Below are 24881 nucleotides of genomic sequence, written 5' to 3' on the forward strand. Positions count from 1 at the left end.
GTAAGACTATACAAGGTCAGACCAATGACAGCAAAAAATACACTTTTTGATTCAGAAGTGTGTGGAACATAAACCACTATAATTTATCAACTATAAATGATATCCCCTGAAAAGTCTTCATAGTGTAATCATACTGGTTTCTTTTTCAGGGTATTATGGAGATGGATTAAATGCCATTGTTGTGTTTGCTGTCTGTTTTATGCCTGAAAGTGGTCAACCTAACTATAGATACCTGATGGACAATCTCTTTAAGTAAGTAGATCATCACAATATTTGGAAAGAACTGAGTAAGTCAGATCTCTAACAAAGTGCACTTTATTTAGCTAGGTAAAAATTGTAAATATCCTGGTTCTGGTTCCTTAAGTCTGTTATTTGGCATTCTGAAACTATTCCAACTCAACAGAAGAACTGTCATTCTAAAACTGGAAGGGATATTACAGATTATTTGTTCCAACTTCTTTATTTTACATTTGAGGACACATTAAGTGCTTTATTGTGGGAAATTTCAAACATATACAAAGGTAGAGAGAAGTATATATTAAATCTTTGTCTAACTCTCACCCACTTCCACAATTATCAGTTTATACATTATTCCCATAAATACTTCCCTCATGATATAATTTTGAAGCAAATCCCTGCAAAGTATTTATCATCTATAAACATTTCAATGTGTATTTCTAAAAGAAAGAAGTGTTTTTGTTTTTTTTTTTTTCTTTAAAAGGCAATAATACTAATAGTTTTGAATTTTTGCTTTCAGTGAAGGAGAGGGAAGGGAATTGTGTTATTTGGATAAACCTGGTTTGGTTCTGCATAGCAGTGTTTAAGACTTTATTTTTATAGGTATGTTATTGGCACTTTGGAGCTGTTAGTAGCAGAAAACTACATGATAGTTTATTTAAATGGTGCAACAACTCGAAGAAAAATGCCCAGTCTGGGATGGCTCAGGAAATGCTATCAACAAATTGATAGAAGGTATTGTAAATACAAGTTAAAAGCTAGTCTGAATAAATTTTATAATGTCCTTATTAGTTTAAAATTTATTTTCTGTTACCACTTACAGGTACCATGTATCTACTTCATAAATTACATTTACTAATTTCATAGCAAGTTTCTGTTTTCAGACTTATAAAATTGCTCTTTATTTCTCTTTTGTACCACATCAGACATTTTCCTATAGTTTATATTTTGAGAAAGGATGGGGAATTCAGTACATTTCCTATTTTATTACATTCTGGGTTTTGCTTCATTTATAGTGCTTAGTTGAAGAAGGAAATGGCAAACCACTCCAGTTTCTTGCCTGGAAAAGTCCATGGACAGAGGAGCCTGGTGGGCTACAGACCATGGGGTCGCAAAGAATCGACCACGACTGAGCACATAGTGCTTACTGTATTTCATTATTTATGATGCTTATTTATCTGTAGTCTTTCTTTGGAGTGAGCTCTAGAATTGTATTCTTCTGAGAGTCGTGCATGCTGATAGAAGGAATTTTGATTCTCTCTTTGGTTTGATTTGACCACAGCTAATTCAGAGTAGTTTAATCAACTCAGGTCTATGAATAGGTTTCTCTTCATACATGAACATGACATTGGCTGGTTCATGTAATTTTTTAGTGTTTAATGATTATGATAAGTGTAAACTATAACAATAAAACAGCAGTTTTTATTTCATCATTGTAAGTTTTCTGGGATAATGCATTTAACTTTCAATCAGAATTTTAGACTTGGTGTTGGCAGTGGTGGTTTAGTCACTAAGTCGTGTCAGACTCTTGCGACCCCATGGGCTGTAGCCCACCAGGCTCCTCTGTCCATGAGATTCTCCAGGCAAGAATACTGGAGTGGGTTGCCATTTCCTTCTCCATTTAGACTCCATAAGAATACATTAGATCTGATTCATGTTGCCTGTTCCCTAGGTGATTTCCCCTCTAATCTTTCTGCCTGCCCAGTGCCTTTCATGTTGTTGAAGAAATCAGTAACAGTTTCCCCTCCATTCCTGAGAAATGAAAAGAGCTTACTTTTATATTCATCATTGACCTCTACCCCGACTGACAGAGTCCTGAAGACAAGTTGTATATTAGGAGACGTTTAATAACAGGCTACACTGTGAAAATAAATATGAATGAAGTAGAATTAATTTCATGGCAGTGGGAAGGGCCATTTCAATTTAGGAGTGCTTTTTGTTTTATCTTTTGTTGTCTTTAGTAATATATCTAAATGACAGCTCTTGAATGAGGGTTTTTTTGGTGTTTTTTTTTTTCAGTTTTTTGTATAGACTTGCACAAACTTATTGATGACTTAGCTTTTCTTCTAGCATTAGAATTTGTAGAGTTTTTTCAAACTTTTTTTTTTTTTTTTAACTCCAGGTTACGGAAAAACCTAAAATCTCTAATCATTGTACATCCCTCTTGGTTTATAAGAACACTTCTGGCTGTTACAAGACCATTTATTAGGTAATTTTCTGAGAGCCATTAACTCAAAAAAAAAAAAAAATCTACAAACTCTTTGTATGAATGTTTTGTCAATTCTGTTGGTCAAAAATATTAAGGTGTTTATCTTTATTTTTTTCTATAGCTCAAAATTCAGCCAAAAAATTAGATACGTCTTTAATTTGGCAGAACTAGCAGAGCTTGTCCCCATGGAATATGTTGGAATACCAGAATGCATAAAACAGTATGTTGTGTTTTATTTATTTCATTGTATTTGGATCTTTATATTTTGATATACAAGAGGTAAATATTTCGGCACCTATTCTTTCTCCCTTCATATATTATAAATATTTTGTAACTGCTCTTTTTTTTATAACGAAGAAAAGGGGGAAGAAGACACTTTTTAACACCTTCCTTTTAAGTCACCATTTTCTTTGGGGTATCAGTTGAAGTAGGAGAAATTGTTTCTGGTTTGGTTCATTTATGATTTTAAAGACTAGTGACAGTCTAAGAGATGATTCTTGATTGGTCAGTACTAAAGCACATTCTCCACACCTGAACATGCTGCTCTTTAAATTTAAGTAAGCTCATTATGGCATCAAATAATCATATTACTAGGGAAATAAAATATATTTATATCAGCCTAACCTTGATACTTTTCAGTGGCTGTAATTTGTTCTGTTTACCAAATTTACTTATGTAACTTCTAGAAGGACTTAGCAGAAGGCTGTTAACATAAATACTTGAGTATCACAGTGCTATAATGTAGAAAAATGTTTCTTTGTTCTAATAATCTGAGGTTTTAGTTTGTTGAATATATCAACACCACGTTTCTTACGTCAGTTCTGACTTTCTATATAGTGTATTAAGTATTTTTGCGTTTGCCTACAAACTTGAGTTTGTTGTTAGAGCCTTTTTTTTTAAATTTTTGTTCATCTTCATAACATGTATATTTACTAAAATAACTCTTCCCCACCAAGGTATGAAGAAGAAAAGTTAAAAAAGAAAAAGAAAAGGTATATGCACACCTTGACTGGGTTGCATCTAGACTAGTCCATTTGCATTGCACAGACTAACTCTTCCTTATCGGTTGGTTAGCTTGTAGACAAAGATAACAGCATTTGTAAATATAAATATACCCCAGGACCCATATATGCAGTGAATCCAAAGTTTGTGCTGCTAAGTGTGGCTTGGATTCTCTCTACATAGAAAATAAAGGCCAGTTAGAAAATAAAGGCCACTTAATAATGCCAGTTAGAAAATAAAGACCACGTCTCCTTCCTCCTTTTGGTATAAATAACAGATGGTAAATTCCTAAGAATGCTCTTTGAAATATCAATTACTTATAATACCTTACCAATTTGTGCTTTTGAAATATTTATGTTCTTTTTTAATATATCAGATTTCCCCCCTGGGGTTGATAATTATATTTACAATGCAGATATTCTTTGGCTAACCAACATTGATTTCCTTGTATGCTTAAACAATGGCCTGCTAACTAGTCAAATTCTCCATGTGATAAAATACCTAAAAGTTCAATGTACCATTTGATAGTTAAACACTCTGCTTTCCATCTTTAATTTAATTTTGAATACTTCCGCTTTGAGCATAACAGACTGTCATCTGTTAATATGTTAGCATAGAAGATGAAAGGCAAGGGTATAAATTAGTACTATTTTATATAGTAATTTAGAAAAGTACAGGATTTAGATCTGACTTGTTAATGGATTTTTAAAATATTGACAATTAAATCAGCAAAACAGATTCATACAATCTTTCATAAGAGTTAAGGCGTGAGATTTATTTATTATTTGGACCACTGTGAGGAATTAAAGCTGAAATATTCTTAACTTCACATTTAACTTCAAACACATTTTGGTTCTGTTGATGAGCAAGAATTCAGTTGACCACATGATCAAATCATAGCTTTACATTTCTATATGACACTTTACAGCTAAACATTTTTAGATAGAGATAAGAACAATGGTTTTAGATCTTGCTCATTTCTCACTCCTCTCAGGGCATTGGTGTGCACTTGCCAGACAACTGGCTGAAATATAGTCTGTAATTATAGAATATTTTGAAGGCAGCTGCTTCATAGATTTCGAGACGATTGCCTTTGTGGATGAAATCTGCTGTGTTGTATCTTTTTACAAAATTCTTAGTTAAGTAACTTAGGCACCAGAAAAAAAGTGGAATTGTACTTTTTATTTAAATGTATTGTTTGAAACTTACAAATACTCTTTTTATCTTGACTTTTTTTTAACTTTTGTTTTATTTAACCTTAAATAGAATCATTACATATATCTTTCAGGCACTTCTTAGTTTTTGTACAAAGTTTCTTTAGCCTTGAAAAATAATCCTTGTCAGCTTGAAAATGGCAACATTCAAGTTTAAAAATAGAAGGGCATGTTTTTAATATCAAATTAACAGAAGCTACCTGTGGGGAACTTACTCAAGGTAAAATCTCTATAATGAGTACTGGTGATAGGAAGATTCAGAGCTAAGTATGCTTAAATATAGCAGTTTTAGATGTTGGTTTCAAACAACTCAGTGTAAGTGTAGCCAGATAGATGTTGACTGTTAAAATGTTTGAACAGAGTTTTAAAATAAAGCAATTATGAAATTAGTTCATAGTGATATTTCAGATGTTGAAAAGATTGATGTATATATTGCATGCCTTATCAAGAATATGTACCTTTCAAATTTTTGATACCAGTATAACTAATATTTTTAAATGTTGTTAATCTGGCTTTACCACAGGCCAAGGCTTTGGTCATAGTAATAGAAACAAGTGTGAAAAGTATCTTCATATATCATACCAAGATGTTTTAAACTCCATCAGTGATTCAAAGTACTACAAATAAAAATATACAAATATAATAGTTATAAATTGTTGTACATTATCTGTGAAGGGTTTTCTGTAAGTTTCTTGTGGTTAATTACATAATTCTCCTAATTTTTAATCTACATCTAGATATTTCTGATTATTAAATTCTGTGACTTCTTACTATCAAGATAAATGAAAAGCATTCAAATTCTTAGTGTACCAGTAAAATTCTGGAGAATAATTATGGCATCCATAAATATGTACTTTCATCACTGAACTTAAAAATACAAATTGATCAGTTGGTGGCAGTTGTGGCATTTAAATATATCAGTTAACAAAATAGTTTTTGACAAGTTATTTTTCCTGCCACTCAGATCGCTTAGCTCCCTGCCCCAGCCATGTTACAGTTCAACATCTTAATATGCCTGTTGTAATTTGAACTTCTAATAAAATTTATGTGCATTTGTATATGAAGTATCTTATACTTCTTAGGAAAAAAACAGCAGCAGCAGTCACATTCTTGCCAGTGTCCTCTTGCCTTTAAAAGTTACCTTTTCCTGGTTGGGAGAATGTTTGGTAACCTTTTTACTATGTCTGCTTCTTTGCAAAGCTTTGTTTTTAACAGAATAATAATCTATGGTAAAATTTGTCATTATTTTTAAAAAGAAAATTGATCATTTGCTGATAACTTATTATCTGTATTATTTTTCATTAAACAGAGTTGATCAAGAGCTTAATGGAAAACAAGATGAACCGAAAAATGAACAGTAAGTTTGGCATCTAGTCCAAACACAACTGAAGAATGTGCTGATGAAGCAGTGCTTTTTTGCATTTATAATGCATTTATTGGTCCTGATTTTTATGTAACCTGTTACAGAATTGACTTGAGTTTTTCTTAATGGACTTTTGTATAAGGGACTGTTCACTGCTGTATTGGTTTGCAGATCTCTTGAATTTAGTTCTTTACTAGCTAATTATATTGTAATCATTTTATACTTTATATTGCTAAATAGCAGAGAACCACACTTTATATAAAGCAATTTTTGCATTTGTTTGTTAAATGATGCATTTTCTTCAGTAAAATATTTATATGCCTAAATGGAAAAAGGAAAGAGATAATATATATTTTTATGTTTTTGAGCAATATTTTTTAATGTATACCTTTCTTGTGGACAAATATGCAGGTAAATAAGACCATGATTTTTTTAAAGTGCATGTTAGAAGTTTTGTTTTTGTAAATGGTTAAATATACTTCCTGGGTCACTTCGAAAATATGCTTATAAGGTGAGGGACAGTTAAACTGGTTTTCATGAATATTCAAAGGTCGTGTACATAATCTAAGTAGATTAGTACCATTCTGAACATTTTTCTCACTTAACATTTATTGTTTCTTAATTCAGACACAAATACAAGTATATTGCACACTTTTTTTTTAAAGACAAATCAAAAAGCCATTTCTAGAATTAGAGAATTTAAAGAGGTTAAGAATTGGAGTTTGTGTGTATATATGTATATTTTGGACATTTTATCTTCTGGCCAAAAGTCAAAACTTCATAAAAATGTTAGGTTTGTTCACTAATGTGAAATAAGCTGTGTGTCCAGGATATCACTCTTATGAATTTGTGTGAGTGCAGTGTAATAGTTAGAGAATGTGATGAGTTACTCGCTGTCACGTCTTCTCTTTAGAAAACAGGGCTGCTTTTTTAACTGCGTTCAATGTGGGCACTTTACCAAAACACTTTCCTATCAGGTGTTCGACCTAGTTAGGTGTGGTGTGTTTTCACATTTTCTGTTAAATTGTGTTGACAGTACTGTAAACTAAGTTATTTTGTAAGTCTTAGAGCATCATCATACTGTGGTGTTGCGGATGACTCATTTGGTATAAGCATATAAAGTCCTTGTTTAATTTGGTAAGTACCTTGACTCTACATTGAAATTGTACTTATGCCCCCAGGTAGAACTTAATTACACACAAAATCATCCAGAAGCAACAGATTGGTCTAATATATTTGTGGGACTCATATATTTGGTGAACTCAGTACTTGTCTAATTTAAGGGTCATACCATACTCCAGACCTTCACATAAGGTAATTTATATGAAAAGAGTAGTGAAATTGAGAAGAATGAGAGCTAAACCTTCAAACTTTATTCTATCCTAGATTGGCTTTTATCATTACTGTTTTCAGTATAAACTTTTCTATTACAGAAGAGAATTTCCTTTACTCTTTGTCCTCTCCACTCATAAACTTGACACGCTAACCCAAGTCCTATTTTGAGAGAGGCTGGAGGATTCCCAGGATGAGACTCTTCCCTCAGCAGCCCTCTGACTTGACTTGGATCCAGCAGTTGTAGGCAGATCCTGAACTATCGTCATTACAGTGACTAAAACCAAAACCATATTGCTTGCTCAGATCTTAGAAATACTTTGTGTTGCAAATGCAAACTAACAATTTAGGCACAATAAATTCCTTCTGAATTTATTACATGAGAATTATGAATAAAGGATCATACTGAATTTATTTGTGATTAGAGTGTATATTTGTAGAGTGCTTTAAGTGATTTTTTTTTCATCTGAAAAGTAGTTTCAAACTGGGCTGAGCTTTTTAATAAGTGACTTTTCTCCCCACTTAGTACCCAGTTCTTCAGTTTCAGCCTGTTACTGTTTATTGACTTTTGCTTTCACAAGCATTGTTCCTGACTATAGATACAACTTGTTGCAAAAGTGGTGCATATTCCTACTCTTTTTTTTTGAAGGAGAGGTAGCCTATATTCTATTAGAACATTAAAATTCAGAGGGAATGTGATATAAGCAAAGGGGTGTGCTATCAATCACTACATTTAAAAGAATACCTGTTCTAACCTATACCTTAATGGAATCTGGTCCAGGGACATGCCCCATAATGTTTCATAACTATGAGACTGAAGATCATAAAACGTAGGCTAGAGGAAAAGTATTTATTAAATTGTTATTTATAAATAGTAATGTGACTATGTGACATTTTCCCTGTATCATTTAATTTTAATTTTCCATTACTGATTAAGATAAATAGATAGTATTGTGTTTTATCTTTCTGCTGGGATCATGGATTTAACTTAATTTGATGCTTCTGTCACTATTTTTTGTTGTGTTTGAGTTTGGAGTGTCTCTTTTTTTAGTCAGAAGTTTCTCATAAAGTAATTTGCGTTTCTTCTTGGACATATTCCTTATTAGCACCAAGGGTAATCAATATATTGATCCCACAATTTAAGCTTAATAGTCTTTTTAACTGGGGGTGGGGGGATATGTAAAGAAATATAATTCTAAGTAGGGCCTAGGGATAAAGTTAGTTGTTATCTAAGATGCCACTGAATGTGTCCTTGTTAAGGGAAGTACTATATATGGCAGCTGTTGGTACCATTTTTTGTATCAAGCAGGAATTTACAGAATATTGCAGGCTACATACAAAATACATGAATAAGGAGACTGGAGTGAAGTGTGCAAAGGCTGGTAATACCTCCAATGAGAATGTATATTTCCTTCTGCTTTCTTTCTTTGTCTCTTCATACAGAAGCAAGTTTAAATAGGGAATGTTGGCAATTACAATGCTCAGGTTAAAATGTAGGGTTATGGGATAGGTTACTTTTGACATTTCATGGCTGGTAAACATTTAATGTATTGTTCCAAAATGGACATCGTTATTTAGTAACTATACTGAATATTGAAATTTGCTGATAGACAGGTTTATATAGGTAGCTAGATTGTCTTTCAGCTGCAATTCCAGAACTTAAAAAGGTAAGGAATCTGCTTTTTTGATAGAGCCTTCTTGTAAATGACTCTGTTACTCTGGCTGTTGTCATGGGAGTGCTCAGGGAATTTGAAAGTGTTTGAATTAATACAGAAGTGGCTTTTTAGATTTCTTCAGTTGACAGGTAAATTAGCATTAGGATTATCAAGTAGAACAGTCCAGTTTCCTAATGAGATTGGAAAGGTTGTATATAAGGTGACAGTAGTTTCATCCTTTGCCCCATGTTATATGTGGAGAATTGCTAACATTGCTTAATCAGGAGGAGGAGGAGATGGACTGAAAATAGATAGATATGGCTACCCCATTCTGTTTTTACATGCCTTATGTTTTTTCTTATCCTGTATAGACATTTGAGAAATGGATCACAGATCGCAGAAGGGTGGGATATCTAGAAGAACTAACGCACTTAAAAGTTAGACCAAGTACTCTGTTGGGAATAGGGATTGTGGAATTTGAGTTGCTGGCAGAAAGTTAAGGACTTAGACTTGCATGCTTGCATGAGAAGGTCAGCTGGGTAAGAGAAGTGGGAGATTATTAGTGTTGTAATAGTAAAGAAGAATTACGTGGGGAAGCCTTTCACCCTTCTCTTCCTACCCCAAGATTCTGAATAAATTAGACCCAGATCAGTGATGAGTCCTAGTAATGTAACTTTCCTTTGAAGTTGTAAATGGTAATTGAAACTAATGTGTTGACCGGCAAGGAGTGACACTAAAATTTGAAGAGAACTGTTACTTTGCTGCAGCTATATATGGTAAATCTACCTAATTTCTTATGTTTTGAGAACTACTTTAAAAATGCTATGGAAAGTCTACATAAAGCACTTAATACATCATACAACAGAAGAAAATCAAAGGTTTAGTGCTTTCATGTTACTAAAGAATTATTATCTCTTTCAGATAGCTAGTTCTGTTTTATAAGACATTCTGCAAGAGGTTAAAACATTTGCATTTTGAAATTTTGATACATTTTCACATTCAATTTAGCTAGGGAGGAACTTGGAAAGTAATGTTAATTAGCTACTCCACTGCACTTTTTGTATTTGAATTTTCTAAAGTTATGCCCCTTAAACAGTTTTATTTACGTAAACTAGCTAGTAAATATTTGTGATGTTCAGGGCACTGACTTGCACAGACTTTGGGGCACATGGAACACAATTCAGAATTCGTTAGACACTAACGCACTTTGATAAGTGTATTCCAAGAATTCAAACATTTTTCTTACTCTAAGTTCACATGCTGTCATTTAGACACAGTTAACGTACTGTGATCATGTTACCACTATTCACATAACGTTGTGTAGCCCAGTGCTCTCCTTTTACAGTGAGAGAGATTCACTTCCAAAAACTGTGTGTGCAAGCTGTTGTTGTGGTTGGTCCCTGTAAGAAATACTAGGGTTGGTCTTGATTTATTGATACTAAGATGTAATATTTTCTTTGACTTGTTAGGAATACAATAATTTGTGTCCTGATTTGTTGCACACCATATTTTTGCAACATTAATGAATTTAAATAAATTAATTGTAAAGTTTGTTTTTGACTCATTTTATCACATTTTTCTGTGTCCCATTTCACTACAGAATTTTTACAAAGTTTATCTTGCAAGCTTTTCAAATAGTTTTAGACCTTTACTCTCGTTTCTGTACTTTGGGTGCTGCTTCCTATTCAGAGGGGTAAAGAATTCATCCTGCTTTAATTTTAAACATTATCTTAAGGATAATCACACTTTGTATTTCATAGTTTGGAATTAGTTCAGTCATGGGGAATCCACAGTGACATCAGTTCACTAAGTGGCTGAAAACAGCACAAATAATAACCTGTTGACTCTGTGGACCTGCTCAGAGGTTCCAAATGGTAGCGCTTGTTTTGCATTTACCCCTCTAATCACTGTTCAGCTGCTTAAGGGCAAACAGCTGTGCATGTTCCAGCTTCCTTTGTTCCACAGGATACCACTTGAGATTACACAATGCGAATATATATTTAAGTATTTGTCTTGTATTAGGCACTGGCACCCCACCCCAGTACTCTTGCCTGGAAAATCCCATGGATGGAGGAGCCTGTTAGGCTGCAGTCCATGGGGTCGCTGAGGGTCGGACACGACTGAGCGACTTCACTTTCACGCATTGGAGAAAGAAATGGCAACCCACTCCAGTGTTCTTGCCTGGAAAATCCCAGAGACGGGGGAGCCTGATGGGCTGCCATCTATGGGGTCGCACAGAGTCGGACACGTCTGAAGCGACTTAGCAGCAGCAGCAGGCACAAGTTTTAAATACAGATTCTCCCAAATCAAAATACTATATGGTTCACAAACCAAGCGCTTGCTGTGTTAATTGCGCACTGTTTTGAATTATTGCTGTAAACTTAAGAGTTTGTCTTCAGTTTACAGGGTCTTTAACAGTATTACGCTAAACACGCTGCAGGCATAAAATGGGACTGCCTTAGATTTTCTAATAGTGTGTCTAATAGTGAAGGACAACCTGTAAAGTTATAATTCTTATTCATTATGTAGTGAACCTGGTGAGTTACTCGGGATCTAAGTGGGGTGAGCGATGTAGGCTTGAAAACTGCGCCTCCAAGCTCCTCTCTCCGCACCCCCGCCTTCTCAGGCGTGAGTGGATGGCGGGAGCGGGAAGGGGCGGGGCTTCTCGGCCCACCCCTGTGTTGTCACTTCCAGCTTCTGCGAGCGCTTCCGGGTCGTCGGCCCACCTCTGCGATCTCTGCTGCGGCGGGAGAGGTGGTCGTGGAAGTAGGTACCTTGGGCTGACGTCCTGACTGCGCCACTTCTGTCCGCTCCGAGGCGGGAAGCGCCTATTCCCCAGGTACTGGGTGAACCGGCCCGCACTCCCTGCCACTCTCCAGAGCAGGCGTTACGTCGACTGGGTCTTGTGGGAGGGCATTTTCGGCCTCGCCCGTTACCAGTTTCGATGCCTGAATGGTCCCGCGGCGCTCCCGGGATGGGAAGGAAAGGGAGGCGGCCAGGAGGCTTCTTGTCCACCGGGTGCCAAGTAAACAGTCCAGGGAACACAGGGGTTTGGGAGGAAGGTCCTCAGCCTAGCACCGTATTTTTAGCCAGGTGAATGTCTTAAAGCCTACAGGGGTGATTTCCCCACCCCAATATCGAGGGGTCGCCTTCTTGAAATGTCGCATTCTTGTGTCTTCGGTCACTTGAAGCCTGCTTTCAAACCCCTTGTGAATTCGTACGAGAATGAATTTAAACTGGATTGCTCAAGAAAGACTAGGACTGTCGGTTTACTTCCGAACGTGGAGCCTTCTACTTTTCTAAACTGCAAAATGGAGTAGTACTAAAATTATGTGGCTCAAACTACATCTAGAGGAATTGAACATATCACAAGCAATTTTTCGGAATCTAAAACTATTAAAGCAAGTAATTTTAACAAATATTTAAATAACTATTTGTAAAAGTATTTTTTGAGGTATAGTAGGCATATAACTACATGAGTTTCAGGTGTGCAACATGATTCCATGCTTGTACATACTGCAAAAGGATCACCCCAGTAAGTCTAGTTAGCATCCGTCACCAGGGTTGCAAAAAAAGTTTTTTTATGAAGAATTAAGATCTGTCTTGGGAACTTTTAAATATGCAATACAGTATTAACAACTCTAGTCATCATGCTGTACCTTATATCCCTGTGATGTATTTTATAATTTATAATTAAATTTTATTAATTTATAATTTTATGATTTATATTTTATAATTGGGAGTTTGTAGTTTCATCATGCTTTTCCCTTACCCCTAATCTTCTATGAGCTTAATTTTCTTTTGTTTCTTGGTTTCCACATGTAAGTGAGACCATGTGGTATTTGTCTTGCTCTAATTTATTTGACTCGATGTAATTTATTTGACTTGGTGTAATGCCGTCAAAGCCCATTCACATTGTCTCAGATGGCAAGATTTCACTTTTCTAAGTGTCTGAATAATCATCCCATTATATATACCAAACCTTTTTTTATTGATTTATCCATGAATGGACATTTTGGTTGTTTCTGTGTCTTGACTGTTGTAAATAATGCTGCAGTGGAAGACTGTATATATCTTTTTGTGTTTGGTTTTTTTTAATTGGAATATAGTTGATATAGTTGTGTTAGTTTCAGGTGTACAGTAAATAGGTTATACATATATCTACTTTTTTTTAAGATTTCTTTTCTCATGTAGGTCATTACTGAATAGAGTTCCCTGTACTTTACAGCAGGTCGTTATTGTCAGTTTTTTTTACTTTTTTATTTTTTAGATTAAAAAGTTATATTTTCTATACAACAAATACTAAAACACCTGCAATGCTTTTTCATTTTTATTAACATGCAAAACCATCACAATGCAAAGAAATACAAAATGTAAGATGAGGCTATTGACTGTTGTCTGAAGATGACAGACAGTAATGGGTAAATTAGTTACGCTGCTCATTCATCTCCAGAGGTTTATTTAGCTCATCAGAAATATCTTTTCTCTTAATATAAAAAAAGACAGTGAAATGTGCGCTGTTATCAGTTTTACATAAATGGTGTGTACATGTCAGTCCTCGTCTCCCAGTATATCACTCCCTCAACCCCCTGGTAACCGCAGTTTGTTTTCTGCATCTGTGACTCTATTTCTGTTTCGAAGATAAGTTCATTTGTACCATTTTTGTAGATTCCACATAGAAGTGATATCATGTGTTATGTGTCCGTGTCTCATTTACTTCACATAGTATGACAGTCTCTAGGTCCATCCATGTTGCTGCAGATGGCATTATTCTGCTCTTTTATGGCTGTGTAATATTCCATTGTATATACGTACCACATTTATATTTAGGGTTGCTTCCATATCTTGGCTCTGGTCCCTTGGTCCAAAAGGAACCAAAGAAAGGAGTGGCTACCCAGTCTGGTATTCTTGCCTGGAGAATTCCGTGGACAGAGAAGCCTGGCAGGCTACAGTCCATGGGGTCACAGAGTCAGACATGACTAAGAGTCTTGGCTATTGTAAGTAAATAATGCTGCAATGAACATTGTGTGCGTGCCTGCTCAGTTGTGTGACCCCATGGACTGTAGCCAGCCACACTCCTTTGGTCATGAGGTTGTCCAGGCAAGAATATTGGAGTGCATTGCCATTTCCTACTCCAGGGGATCTTCCCAACCCAGGGATCAAATGCACTTCTCTTGCATCTCCTGCGTAAGGCAGGCAGATTCTTACCATTGCACCACCTAGGAAGCTCCAGTGAACACTAGGGTGCATAGGAGTGGGAGTGCTGGATCATATGGTCGTTCTGTATTTAGTTGTTTTTTTTTAAGAAGCTCCACACTACTGTCCATAATGGGTACACTAATTACCTTCCCATCATCAGTGCAGGAGCATCTCCTTTTCTCCACACCTTGTCTAGCATTTATTGTTTCCAGATTCTTTTGCTGATAGCCATTCTGACTGGTGTGAAGTGATACCCCATTTCAGCTTTGATCTGCATTTTTCCAATTTTAAGCATCTTTTCATGTGCTTCCTGGCCATCTGTCTGTCTGATTTGGTGCTGATGGTTTAGTTACTAAATCATGTCAGGCTCTTGCAACCCCGTGGATTGCAGCCTGCTTGGCTCCTTTGTCTATGGAATTTCCCAGGCAAGAATACTAGAGTGGGTTGCCGTTTTCTTCTCCAGGGGATCTTCCCAACCCAGGGATTGAACCCACGTCTCTTACTTATTGCAGGCAGTCTCCTGCATTGCACGTGGACTCTACCAGCTGAGCCACCAGGGAAGCCCTATTTGGAGAAACATCCATTTAGATCTGCCCATTTTTTTATTGGGTTGGTTGGGTTTTTTGATGTTGAGCTACATGAGCTGTTTGTGTATTTTGGAGATTAATCTCTCGGTTGTTTCGTTTGCAAATATTTTCTTCCATTCTATGGGTTGTCTTTTAGTTTTGTTTATGGTTTTCTTGTATAAAAGCTTTTGAGTTTAATTAGGTCTCATTTGTTTGTTTTTGTTTTCATTGCTGTAGGGGGTGAATCCCAAAAGATATTGCTTCGATTTATGTCAAAGAGTGTTCTGCCTATGTTTTCCTTTAAGAGTTTTATAGTATGCAGTCTTAAGTTTAGGTCTTTAGGCTGAGGGTTTTTTTGTGTGTGTGTATGGTGTTTGAGAATATTCTGATTCCATTCTTTTACATGTAGCTGTCCAGTTTTCCCTGCACCACTTCCCCCCACCCCCCTTTTTTAGATTACTGTCATTTACATACTTACTGATTTTTGGTTGCATCGTCTCGATTGCGCTGGGCCTTCGTCGCTGCACAGACTCTATCTAGTTGTGGAGATTGGGGGCTGCGCTCTAGCTGCGGTGCACGGCCTCCTCGTTGCAGTGGCTTCTCTGGTTGGGAGCACAGGCTGTGGTGCACAGGCTTCAGCAGTTGCAGCACTTGGGCTCAGTACTTGTGCCCGAGCTTAGTTGCTCCCAAGCATGTGGAATCTCCCCTGACCAGGGATCAAATGCATGTCTCCTGCATTGGAAGGTGGATTCCTATCCATTGCACTGCCAAGGAAGTCCCCCTCCCCCGCCCCGTTTTTTTTTTAAGGATATTTGAGTGTTTGAAATCTTTTTTCTTTGTGGCCGCACTGGGCCTTTGTTGTGGCACACAGGCTACAGAGCATGCACGCTCAGTATTGGTGCAGGGGCTCTCTAGCTGCGGCTGCGTGGGCTTAGTTACTCCACAGCACGTGGGATCTTAGTTCCCCCATTAGGAGTCAAACCTCAGTCCGCTGCATTGGAAGGTAGATTCTTAACCACTGGACCACCAGGGAGGTACCCCCAGCACCACTTGCTGAAGAGACCATCTTTCCTCCATTGTCTGTTTTTGCCTCCTTTGTCATAGACTACTTGAATATGGGTGCATGGTTTTATCTCTGGACTTTATCCTGTTCCATTGATCTATATTTCTGTTTTTGTGCCAGTACAGTCCAAATTCAAGGAGCCTGATTGCCCCAGCTCTTTCTGTCTTTCTCAAGATTGCTTTGGTTATTCAGGGTCTTTTGTGTTTCTATAGAACTTGTAAACTTTTTTGTTGTGATTCTGTGAAAGATGCCATTGGCGATTTGGTAGGGAGTGCATTGAATCTGTTGATTGCCCTGTTGATTGGCAATCTGTTGATTGCCTGGGGTAGTATAACAATTTTGATAATATTGAATCTTCCATTCCAAGAACATGGTATATCTCTCCATCTGTATCATCTTTGCTTACTTTCATCAGCATCTTATAAAGTTTTCAGAGTACAGGTCTTTTGCCTTCTTAGGTAGCTTTACTCCTGGGAATTTTATTCCTTTTGATGTGATGGTAAATGGGATTTTTATTATTATTATTATTATTATTATTTATTTTTGGCTGCGCTGGATCTTCATTGCTGCTCATGGGCTTTCTCTGGCTGTGGAGAGCAGGGACTACTCTTTGTTGTGGGGCGGGGGCTTCTCATTGCGATGGCTTTTCTTGTTGCGCAGCACAGGCTCTAGGGCACACCTCCTTCCGTAGTTGTGGCACATAGGCTTAGTTGCCCTGTGGCATGTGGGGTCTTAGTTCCCATACTAGGGATTGAACCCATGTCCCCTGCATTGGCAGGAGGATTCTTAACCACCGGACCACCAGCGAAGTCCTGGGGTTTTTTCCCCTTAATTTCTCTTTATTGTCTTTTGTTGTTAGTGTATAGGAATGTAAGAGATGTCTTTCTGTATCGTCTAACTTTACCAAATTCACCGATGAGCCCTAGTAGTTTTCTGATAGCATTTTAGGATTTTCTGTGTGTAGTATCGTGTCATCTGAAGCGGTGGCTACACTTCTTTTCCAGTTTGAATTCCTCTTCTTTCTTCTCTGATTGCCATCGCTAGAGCTTCCAAAACTATCGCATAAAAGTAGCAAGAGTGGACATTCTTGTTTTGTTCCTGATCTTAGAGGAAATACTTTCAGTGTTTCACTGTTGAGAATGATGTTAGCTGTGGTTTCGTCATGTATTGCCTTTATTATGTTGAGGTAGGTTTCTACTCTGCCCACTTTCTGGGGCATTTTTATCATAAATGTGTGTTGAGTTTTGTCAAAAGTTTTCTGCATCCAGTGAGATGATCATATGGTTTTTATTCTTCAGTTTGCTAATGTGGTGTATCACCTTGATTTGCAAATACTAAAAAAACCCTTGCATCCCTGGGAAAAATCCCATTTGATCATGGTGTATGACCCTTTTAACGTGTTGTTGGATTCAGTTTGCTAGTGTTGTCTTGAGGACTCTTGTGTCTATGTTCGTCGGTGATATTGGCCTGTAATTTCCTTTTCTTGTGGTATCTTTGGTTTGGTATCAGGGTGATGGTGGCCTTGTAAAATGAGCTTGGGAGTGTTCCTTTGCGATTTTTTTTTCTTTTAAGATTCATGTGTTTGTTTTTGGCTGCTCTGGGTCTTCGTTGCTATGTGCAGGCTTTCTCTAGTTGTAGCGAATGGGCTACTCTCTAGTCGCGGTGCATGGCCTCCTCACGTGGCTTCTCTTGTCACGGAGCGCGGGCTGAAGGCACAGTTGTGGCACACTGGCTTAGTTGCCCTGTGGTGTGTAGGATCTTCTGGGTGCACTGGCAGGTGGATTCTGAACCACCAAGGAAGCCCCCTATGCAGTTTTTTGAAAGAGTTTTAAAAGGGTGGTAGAAGGATTGGAGGATGCAATGGCACCCAACTCCAGCATTCTTGCCCGGAAAATTCATGGACAGAGGAGCCTGGCAGGTGACAGTCCGTGGGTCGCAAAGAGTCTGGCATGACTGAGTGACTGACTTTCTTCTTTCTCTCAGTAGAAGGATACGTGTTTACTCTTCTCTAAATGTTTGATAGAGATAAATTCGCCTGTGAAGCCATCTGGTCCTGCACTTTTGTTTCTTGGGAGTCTTTTTTTATCAGTTTCAATTTCAGTACTTGTGATTGGTCTGCTCATGTTTTCTGTTTCTTTCTGATTCAGTCTTGGAAGGTTGTACCTTCCTAAGAATTTATCTGTTTCTCCTAGGTTGTCTATTTTATTTGTGTATAGTTGCTTATAGTAGCCTCTTATGATCTGTTGTATTTCCATGATATTGGTTGTAACTTTTGCTTTCTCATTTCTGATTTATTTGAACCTTCTCCTTTTCTTTCCTGATGACTCTAGCTAATGATTTGTCAATTTTGTTTTTTCTTTTCAAAGAACCAGTTTTTTGTTTCATTGTTCTTCTCTGTTGTTGTGTCTTGATTTCATTTATTTCTGGTTTGATCTTTAGGATTTCTTTCCTGCTAGTAACTTTGGGTTTTGTTTGTTCTTTCTTTAGTAGCTTTAGGTGTAAGATTAGGTTGTTGTTTGAGATTTTTCTTGTTTTCTCTGGTAAATTATATTGGTATAAAGTTCTTTCTTAGAACTATTCTTGCTGCATCCCATGGAGGTTGGATCATCATGTTTTCTTTGTCATTTGTTTCTTGGTTTTTAAAAATTTGCTCTTTGATTTCTTTAGTGATCCATTGGTTGTTTAGTAACATCCACTAGCTTCCACATATTTGTGGGTTTTTTACAGGTTTTTTCCCCCCTGTAATTATTTCTAATTGCTTACCATTATGAGCAGAAAAGATGCTTGACATGATTTCATTTTTCTTAAATTTACCAAGGCTCAATTTGTGGCTCAAAATGTGATCTGTCCTGGAGAGTGTTCCATGTGCACTTGAAGAAAGTGTATTCTCCTTTCGGATGGAATGTCCTGTATAGGTTAAGTCCATTTGGTTTAATGTATCACTTAAGGCCTCTGTTTCTTTACTGATTTTCTGTCTGGATGATCTGTCCATTGGTGAAAGTGTGGTGTTAAAGTTCCACACTATTATTGTGTAGCTGTCAATTTCCCCTTTTATGGCTGTTAGCATTTGCCTTATGTATTTAGGCACTCCTGTGTTGGGTGCATATATATTTACAGTTCTCATACCTTCTTGGATTGATCCTTTGATCATTATGTAGTGTCCTTCCTCTGTTGTGTCTGATAGGAGTGTTGCTGCTCCAGCTTTCTTTTGATTTCCATTTGCATGGAGTATCTTTTACCATCCCCTCACTTTCTATATGTGTCCCTAGTCTGAAGTAGATCGCTTGTAGACAGAATATATACTGGTCTTATTTTTGTATCCATTCAGCCAGTCTGTGTCTTTCGGTGGGAGCATTAATCCATTTACATTTAAGGTATTTCGATGTGTATGTTCTTCTTGCCATTTTCTTAATTGTTTTGGATTTGTTTCTGACCATCTTTTTTTTTCCTTCCTTTTTGGTTTGATGACTGTCTTTAGTGTTGTGTTTGTGTTATTTGTGTGTGTGTGTGCATCTGTTGTGGTTTGCATATATCATTTTGAATTAGTGTTTCCTTTTCCTTCAGATAAATACCCAAAAGTGGAATTGTTGAGTTATATGATAATTGTCTTTAATATTTTGAGGAACCTATATACTGTTTTCCATATTTGTTGTACCAGTTTACATTCCCACCAGCATTACACTGTGATTATTCCTATTTCTCTGCATCCTCACCAAATACTTGTTATTTCTTGTCTTTCTGATTATGGCCATGCTGATAAGTGTGAGGCGATATGTTATTGTGGGTTTGATTTGCAGTTCCCTGGTAATTAATCATGAGCAGTTTTTGGTCATCTATATGTGATCTTTGGGAAAATGTCTGTTCTGATCCTCTGTCCATTTTTTAATCAGGTTACTCTGCTTTTTTGCTGTTGAGGTGTGTGAACGCCTAATATATTGGGGATAGTAACTCCTTATCAGATACATGATGTGCAGATATTTTTTCCCAGTCTGTATGTTGGGCCTTCCCTGGTGGTCCAGTGATTAAGACTCCACACTTCACTGCCTGGGTTTGATCCCTGGTCAGGAAAACAAGATCCCTCATGTATCGCTCAGTGTGGCCAAAAAAAAGAAAACATCTATATATTGCCTTTCTATTTAGTTTTTTGGCATGACTCTATATGTTACATCACTTTGAAAACTCTTAACTGTATTTTGATAAATTCATTGTTTTCAGAATACTAATTCACATGTCCTCTGATCAGCTCAATTTGATTTAGCGTTTAACTCATTAGGTATTTTTCAGTTCCGTTCAGTCACTCAGTCGTGTCTGACTCTTTGCAACCCCGTGGACTGCAGCATACCAGGCCTCCCTGTCCATCACCAACTCCTGGAGCCTCCTCAAACTCATGTCCATTGAGTTGGTGATGCCCTCCAACATCTCATCCTCTGTCTTCCCCTTCTCCTCCTACTTTCAAACTTTCCCAGCATCAGGGTCTTTTCCAGTGAGTCATTTCTTCCCATCAGGTGGCCAAAGTATTGGAGTTTCAGCTTCAGCATCAGTCCTTCTAATGAATATTCAGGACTGATTTCCTTTAGGATGGACAGGTTGGATCTTGCAGTCCAAGGGACTCTCAAGAGTCTTCTCCAACACCACAGTTCAAAAGCATCAATTCTTTGGCGCACAACTTTCTTTTTATAGTCCAACTCTCAGCATCCGTACATGACTACTGGAAAAGCCATAGCTTTGGCCAGACGGACATTTGTTGGCAGAGTAATGTCTCTGCTTTTTAATATGCTGTCTAGGTTGGTCATAACTTTTCTTCCAAGGAGTAAGTGTCTTTTAATTTCATGGCTGCAGTTACCATCTGCAGTATTTTAGAGCTCCCCAAAATAAAATCTGTCACGTGGTTTCCACTGTTTCCCCATCTATTTGCCATGAACTGATGGGACCAGATGCCATGATCTCAGTTTTCTGAATGTTGAATTTTAAGCCAACTTTTTCACTCTACTCTTTCACTTTCATCAAGAGGCTCTTTAGTTCTTCTTTGCTTTCTGCCATAAGGGTGTTGTCATTTGCATATCTGAGGTGATTGATAACCCAGCAATTTTGATTCCAGCTTATGCTTCATCCAGCCCAGCGTTCCTCATGATGTACTCTGCATATAAGTTAAATAAGCACGGTGACAATATACAGCCTTGACATACTCCTTTCCCTATTTGGAACCAGTCTGTTATTCCATGTCGGGTTCTAACTGTTGTTTCCTGACCTGCATACAGATGTCTCAAGAGGCAGGTCAGGTGGTCTGGTATTCCCATCTCTTTAAGAATTTTCACAGTTCGTGGTGATCCACACAGTCAAAGGTGTTGGCATAGTCAATAAAGCAGAAGTAGATGTTTTTCTGAAACTCTCTTGCTTTTTCCATGATCCAGTGGATGTTGGCAGTTTGATCTCCGGTTCCTCTGGCTTTTCTAAATCCAGCTTGAACGTCTGGAAGTTCATGGTTTATGTACTTTTGAAGCCTGGCTTGAAGAATTTTGAGCATTACTTTACTAGCATGTGAGATGAGTGCAATTGCACAGTACTTTGAGCGTTCTTTGGCATTGCCTTTGTTTGGGATTAAAATGAAAACTGACCTCTTCCAGTCCTGTGGCCATTGCTGAGTTTTCCAAAGTTGCTGGCATACTGAGTGCAACACTTTCACGGCATCATCTTTTAGGATTTGAAATAGCTCAACTGGAATTCCATCATCTCCACTAGCTTTGTTCATAGTGATGCTTTCTAAGGCTCACTTGACTTCACATTCCAGGATGTCTGGCTCTAGGTGAGTGATCACACCATCTTGATTATCTGGGTCATGAAGATCTTTTTTGTATAGTTCTTCTGTGTATTCTTGCCACCTCTTCTTAATATCTTCTGCTTCTGTTAGGTCCATACCATTTCTGTCCTTTATGGAGCCCATCTTTGCATGAAATGTTCCCTTGGTATCTCTAATTTTCTTGAAGGGAACTCTAGTGTTTCCCATTCTATTGTTTTCCTCTATGTCTTTGCATTGGTGACTGAGGAAGACTTTCTTATCTCTCCTTGCTATTCTTTGGACTGCATTCAAATGGATATATCCTTCCATTTCTCCTTTGCTTTTCACTTCTCTTCTTTTCTCAGCTATTTGTAAGGCCTCCTCTGACAGCCATTTTGCTTTTTTTGCATTTCTCTTTCTTGGGGATGGTCTTGATCCCTGTCCCCTGTACAATGTCACGAACCTCCATCCATAGTTCTTCAGGCACTCTATCACATCTAATCGCTTGAATCTATTTTTCACTTCCACTGTATAATCGTAAGGGATTTGATTTAGGTCATACCTGAATGGTGTAGTGGTTTTCCCTACTTTCTTCAATTTATAAGTCTGAATTTGGCAGTAAGAAATTCATGATCTGAGCCACAGTCTGCTTCCCAGTCTTGTTTTTGCTGACTGTATAGAGCTTCTCCATCTTTGGCTGCAAAGAAAATAATCAATCTGATTTCAGTGTTGACCATCTGGTGATGTCCATGTGTAGAGTCATCTCTTGTGTTGTTGGAAGAGGGTGTTTGCTATGACCAGTGCGTTCTCTTGGCAAAACTCTGTTAGCCTTTGCCCTGCTTCATTCTATACTCCAAAGCCAAATTTGCCTGTTACTCCAGGCAACTGTTACATGACTTCCAACTTTTGCATTCCAGTCCCCTATAAGGAAAAGAGCGTCTGTTTGGGGTGTTAGTTTTAGAAGGTCTCGTAGGTCTTCATATGTATTTTTAGCGTATATATAAACATGTATGGGCTTCCCAGGTGGCACTAATGATAAAGAAGCTGCCTGCCAGAGCTAGAGACGTAGAAGATGCTGGTTTGATCTCTGAGTCAGCAAGATCCCCTGGAGGAAGGCATGGCAGCCCACTCCAGTATTCTGGCCTGGCACATCCCATGGACAGAGGAGCCTGGTGGGTTACAGTCCATAGTCCAAAGAGTCGGACGCAACTGAGGCAACTTGGTGTGCACACATGCTTAACATATACATGTGTGTATTATAAGGTTTGCCTTTTGAATATGATTCAGAATTTCTATATTTGTTTTGCAATTGCATTTTTTTGACTCCCTTCACCTCTGGCAACTGGCAATCTGTCTGTATCTGTGCACTTGGAGTTTTTTGTTTGTTTTATAGATTGTACATACAAGACAGAGCATTTGGTTTTTTTTTTTCCTCTCTGACTTTTCATTCACTTAATATCATGCCAAGTTCCATCCCTGCCATAATAAGTGACAAGATTTCATTCTCTTTTTTCTGACGGAATGATCATTGTGTATAGATACCATAATTTCTTTATTTCTTTAAATGTATATTTTATATTATAGTTGAGCTACAATGTGTTAGTTTCAGGTATATAGGAAAGTGATTCAGTTATAAACTCTTAATTTATCCCTTCCTTCCACCGTTCTTTTGATAATCATAAGTGTGTCTTTTAAGTCTGTGAGCTTTTTTCTGTTTTGTAAACAAGTTCATTTGTATTATGTCACATGTAAGTGATATCATATGATATTTGTCTTTCTCTGAGTTAGCTTAGTATGATAATCTCAGGGTTCATTTATGTTGCTGCAACTGGATTATTTCACTTTTTTAATGGCTAAGTGATATTCCATTTATATATATGTCTATATATCTATATCTATATATATATCTCCTATATCTTATTTCATCCATTTATATATATATGTATATCTCATATCTTCATTCATCTGTCCATGGACATTTAGGTTGGTGCCATGTCTTGACTCTTACAGACAGCACTGTGATGAACATTGGGTTGCATGCATCCTTTTGAACAATGGCTTTCTCTGAATATATGCCCAGGAGTGGGCTTGGTGGATCATATGATAGTTCTGTTTTCAGTTTTTGTGTTAACACCCACTTTTATTTATCTTTTTAAACTTACTGGCTATGCAGCATGTGAGATCTTAGTTCGCCACCAGAGATCGGACCTGTGCCCCCTGTATTGAAAGTGTGGAGTCCCAACCATTGAACTGCCAGGGAAGTCCCTATTTTTAGTTTTTTAAGGAGGCTCCATGCTATTCTCCATAGTGCCTACCAGTTTACATTCCCACCAAGAGTGTAGGCGCATTCCCTTTTCTCCACGTACTCTCCAGCGTTTGTTGTTTGTAGACAACTTGATGATAGTCATTCTGACCAGCCTGAGGTGATATCTCATTATAGTTTTGATTTGCATTTCTCTAACAGTCAGTGGTGGTGAGCATCTTTGTATGTGTCTCTTGGCCATTTGTGTGTCTTCTTTGGAGAAATGTCTATTTAGGTCTTCTAGCCATTTTTTGATTGGGTTATTTAGTTGTTTGATATTGCCTCCTTGAGCTGTTTATAAATTTTGCAGACTAATCCCCTGTTGGTTGCATCCTTAGCAAATATTTTCTCCCATTCTGTGGATTGTCTTTTTGCTTTGTTTACGGTTTCTTTTACTGTGCAAAAACTTTTGAGTTTAATTAGTTCCCATTTGAGGGCTTCCTGTGGCTCAAACAGTAGAGAATCCACCTGCAGTGCAGGAGACCCAGGTTCAGTCCCTCAGTTGGGAAGATCCTCTGGAGAAGGAAATGGCAACCCACGCGGGTACTCTTGCCTGGAGAATTCCATGGATAGAGGAGCCTGGTGGGCTACAGTCCATGGGATCACAAAGAGTCAGACATGACTGAGCCACTAACTTTCACTATTTTTGTTTTTATTTTCATTACTCTAAGAGGTTTATCCCAAAAGATATTGCTGTGATTTATGTCAAAGAGTACGCTGCCTATGTTTTCTTCACTTTTAGTCTATATGTGTGCTTACATATGAAGTGGGTCTCTTGTAGACGGCACACATACAGGTCTTGTTTTTGTATCCATTTAGCCAGTCTGTGTCTTTTGGTTGGAGCATTTATCCATTTAATTTAAAGTGTATCAATATGCCTGTTCTTATTGCCATCTTAATTGTTTTGGATTTGTTTTTGACACTCTTATTTTTTCTTCTTCTGTTCTCTTGATTTGATAATTA

At 37.4% G+C, this 24881-nt stretch overlaps 2 protein-coding genes across 4 annotated transcripts in view; both read left to right on the plus strand.

Moving 5' to 3' along the window:
* The window catches only part of BNIP2 (BCL2 interacting protein 2), a 57707-nt gene that overhangs the window by 14178 nt on the left and 18648 nt on the right, over positions 1-24881 (plus strand). Inside the window, exons 4-9 of one of the 3 annotated variants that reach the window (XR_003513107.1) lie at positions 150-252; positions 841-972; positions 2360-2446; positions 2568-2666; positions 3403-3438; positions 5972-6019. Coding sequence is in view for 2 of the 3 variants with exons in the window: in XM_027553864.1 (XP_027409665.1) it covers positions 150-252; positions 841-972; positions 2360-2446; positions 2568-2666; positions 3403-3438; positions 5972-6023 (509 nt within the window). In the remaining variant the exon portion in view is untranslated. Of the gene's footprint in view, positions 1-149; positions 253-840; positions 973-2359; positions 2447-2567; positions 2667-3402; positions 3439-5971; positions 6024-24881 lie in introns of those variants that run through there. The other 2 variants (XM_027553864.1, XM_027553865.1) reach the window with 2 other exon arrangements.
* The window catches only part of GTF2A2 (general transcription factor IIA subunit 2), a 31811-nt gene continuing 18648 nt past the window's right edge, over positions 11719-24881 (plus strand). Inside the window, exon 1 of the mRNA XM_027553866.1 lies at positions 11719-11851. The gene's annotated coding sequence lies outside the window, so the exon portion shown is untranslated. The remainder of the gene's footprint in view (positions 11852-24881) is intronic.

Source organism: Bos indicus x Bos taurus, chromosome 10, assembly GCF_003369695.1.
Source record: "Bos indicus x Bos taurus breed Angus x Brahman F1 hybrid chromosome 10, Bos_hybrid_MaternalHap_v2.0, whole genome shotgun sequence".
Lineage (NCBI taxonomy): Eukaryota > Metazoa > Chordata > Mammalia > Artiodactyla > Bovidae > Bos > Bos indicus x Bos taurus.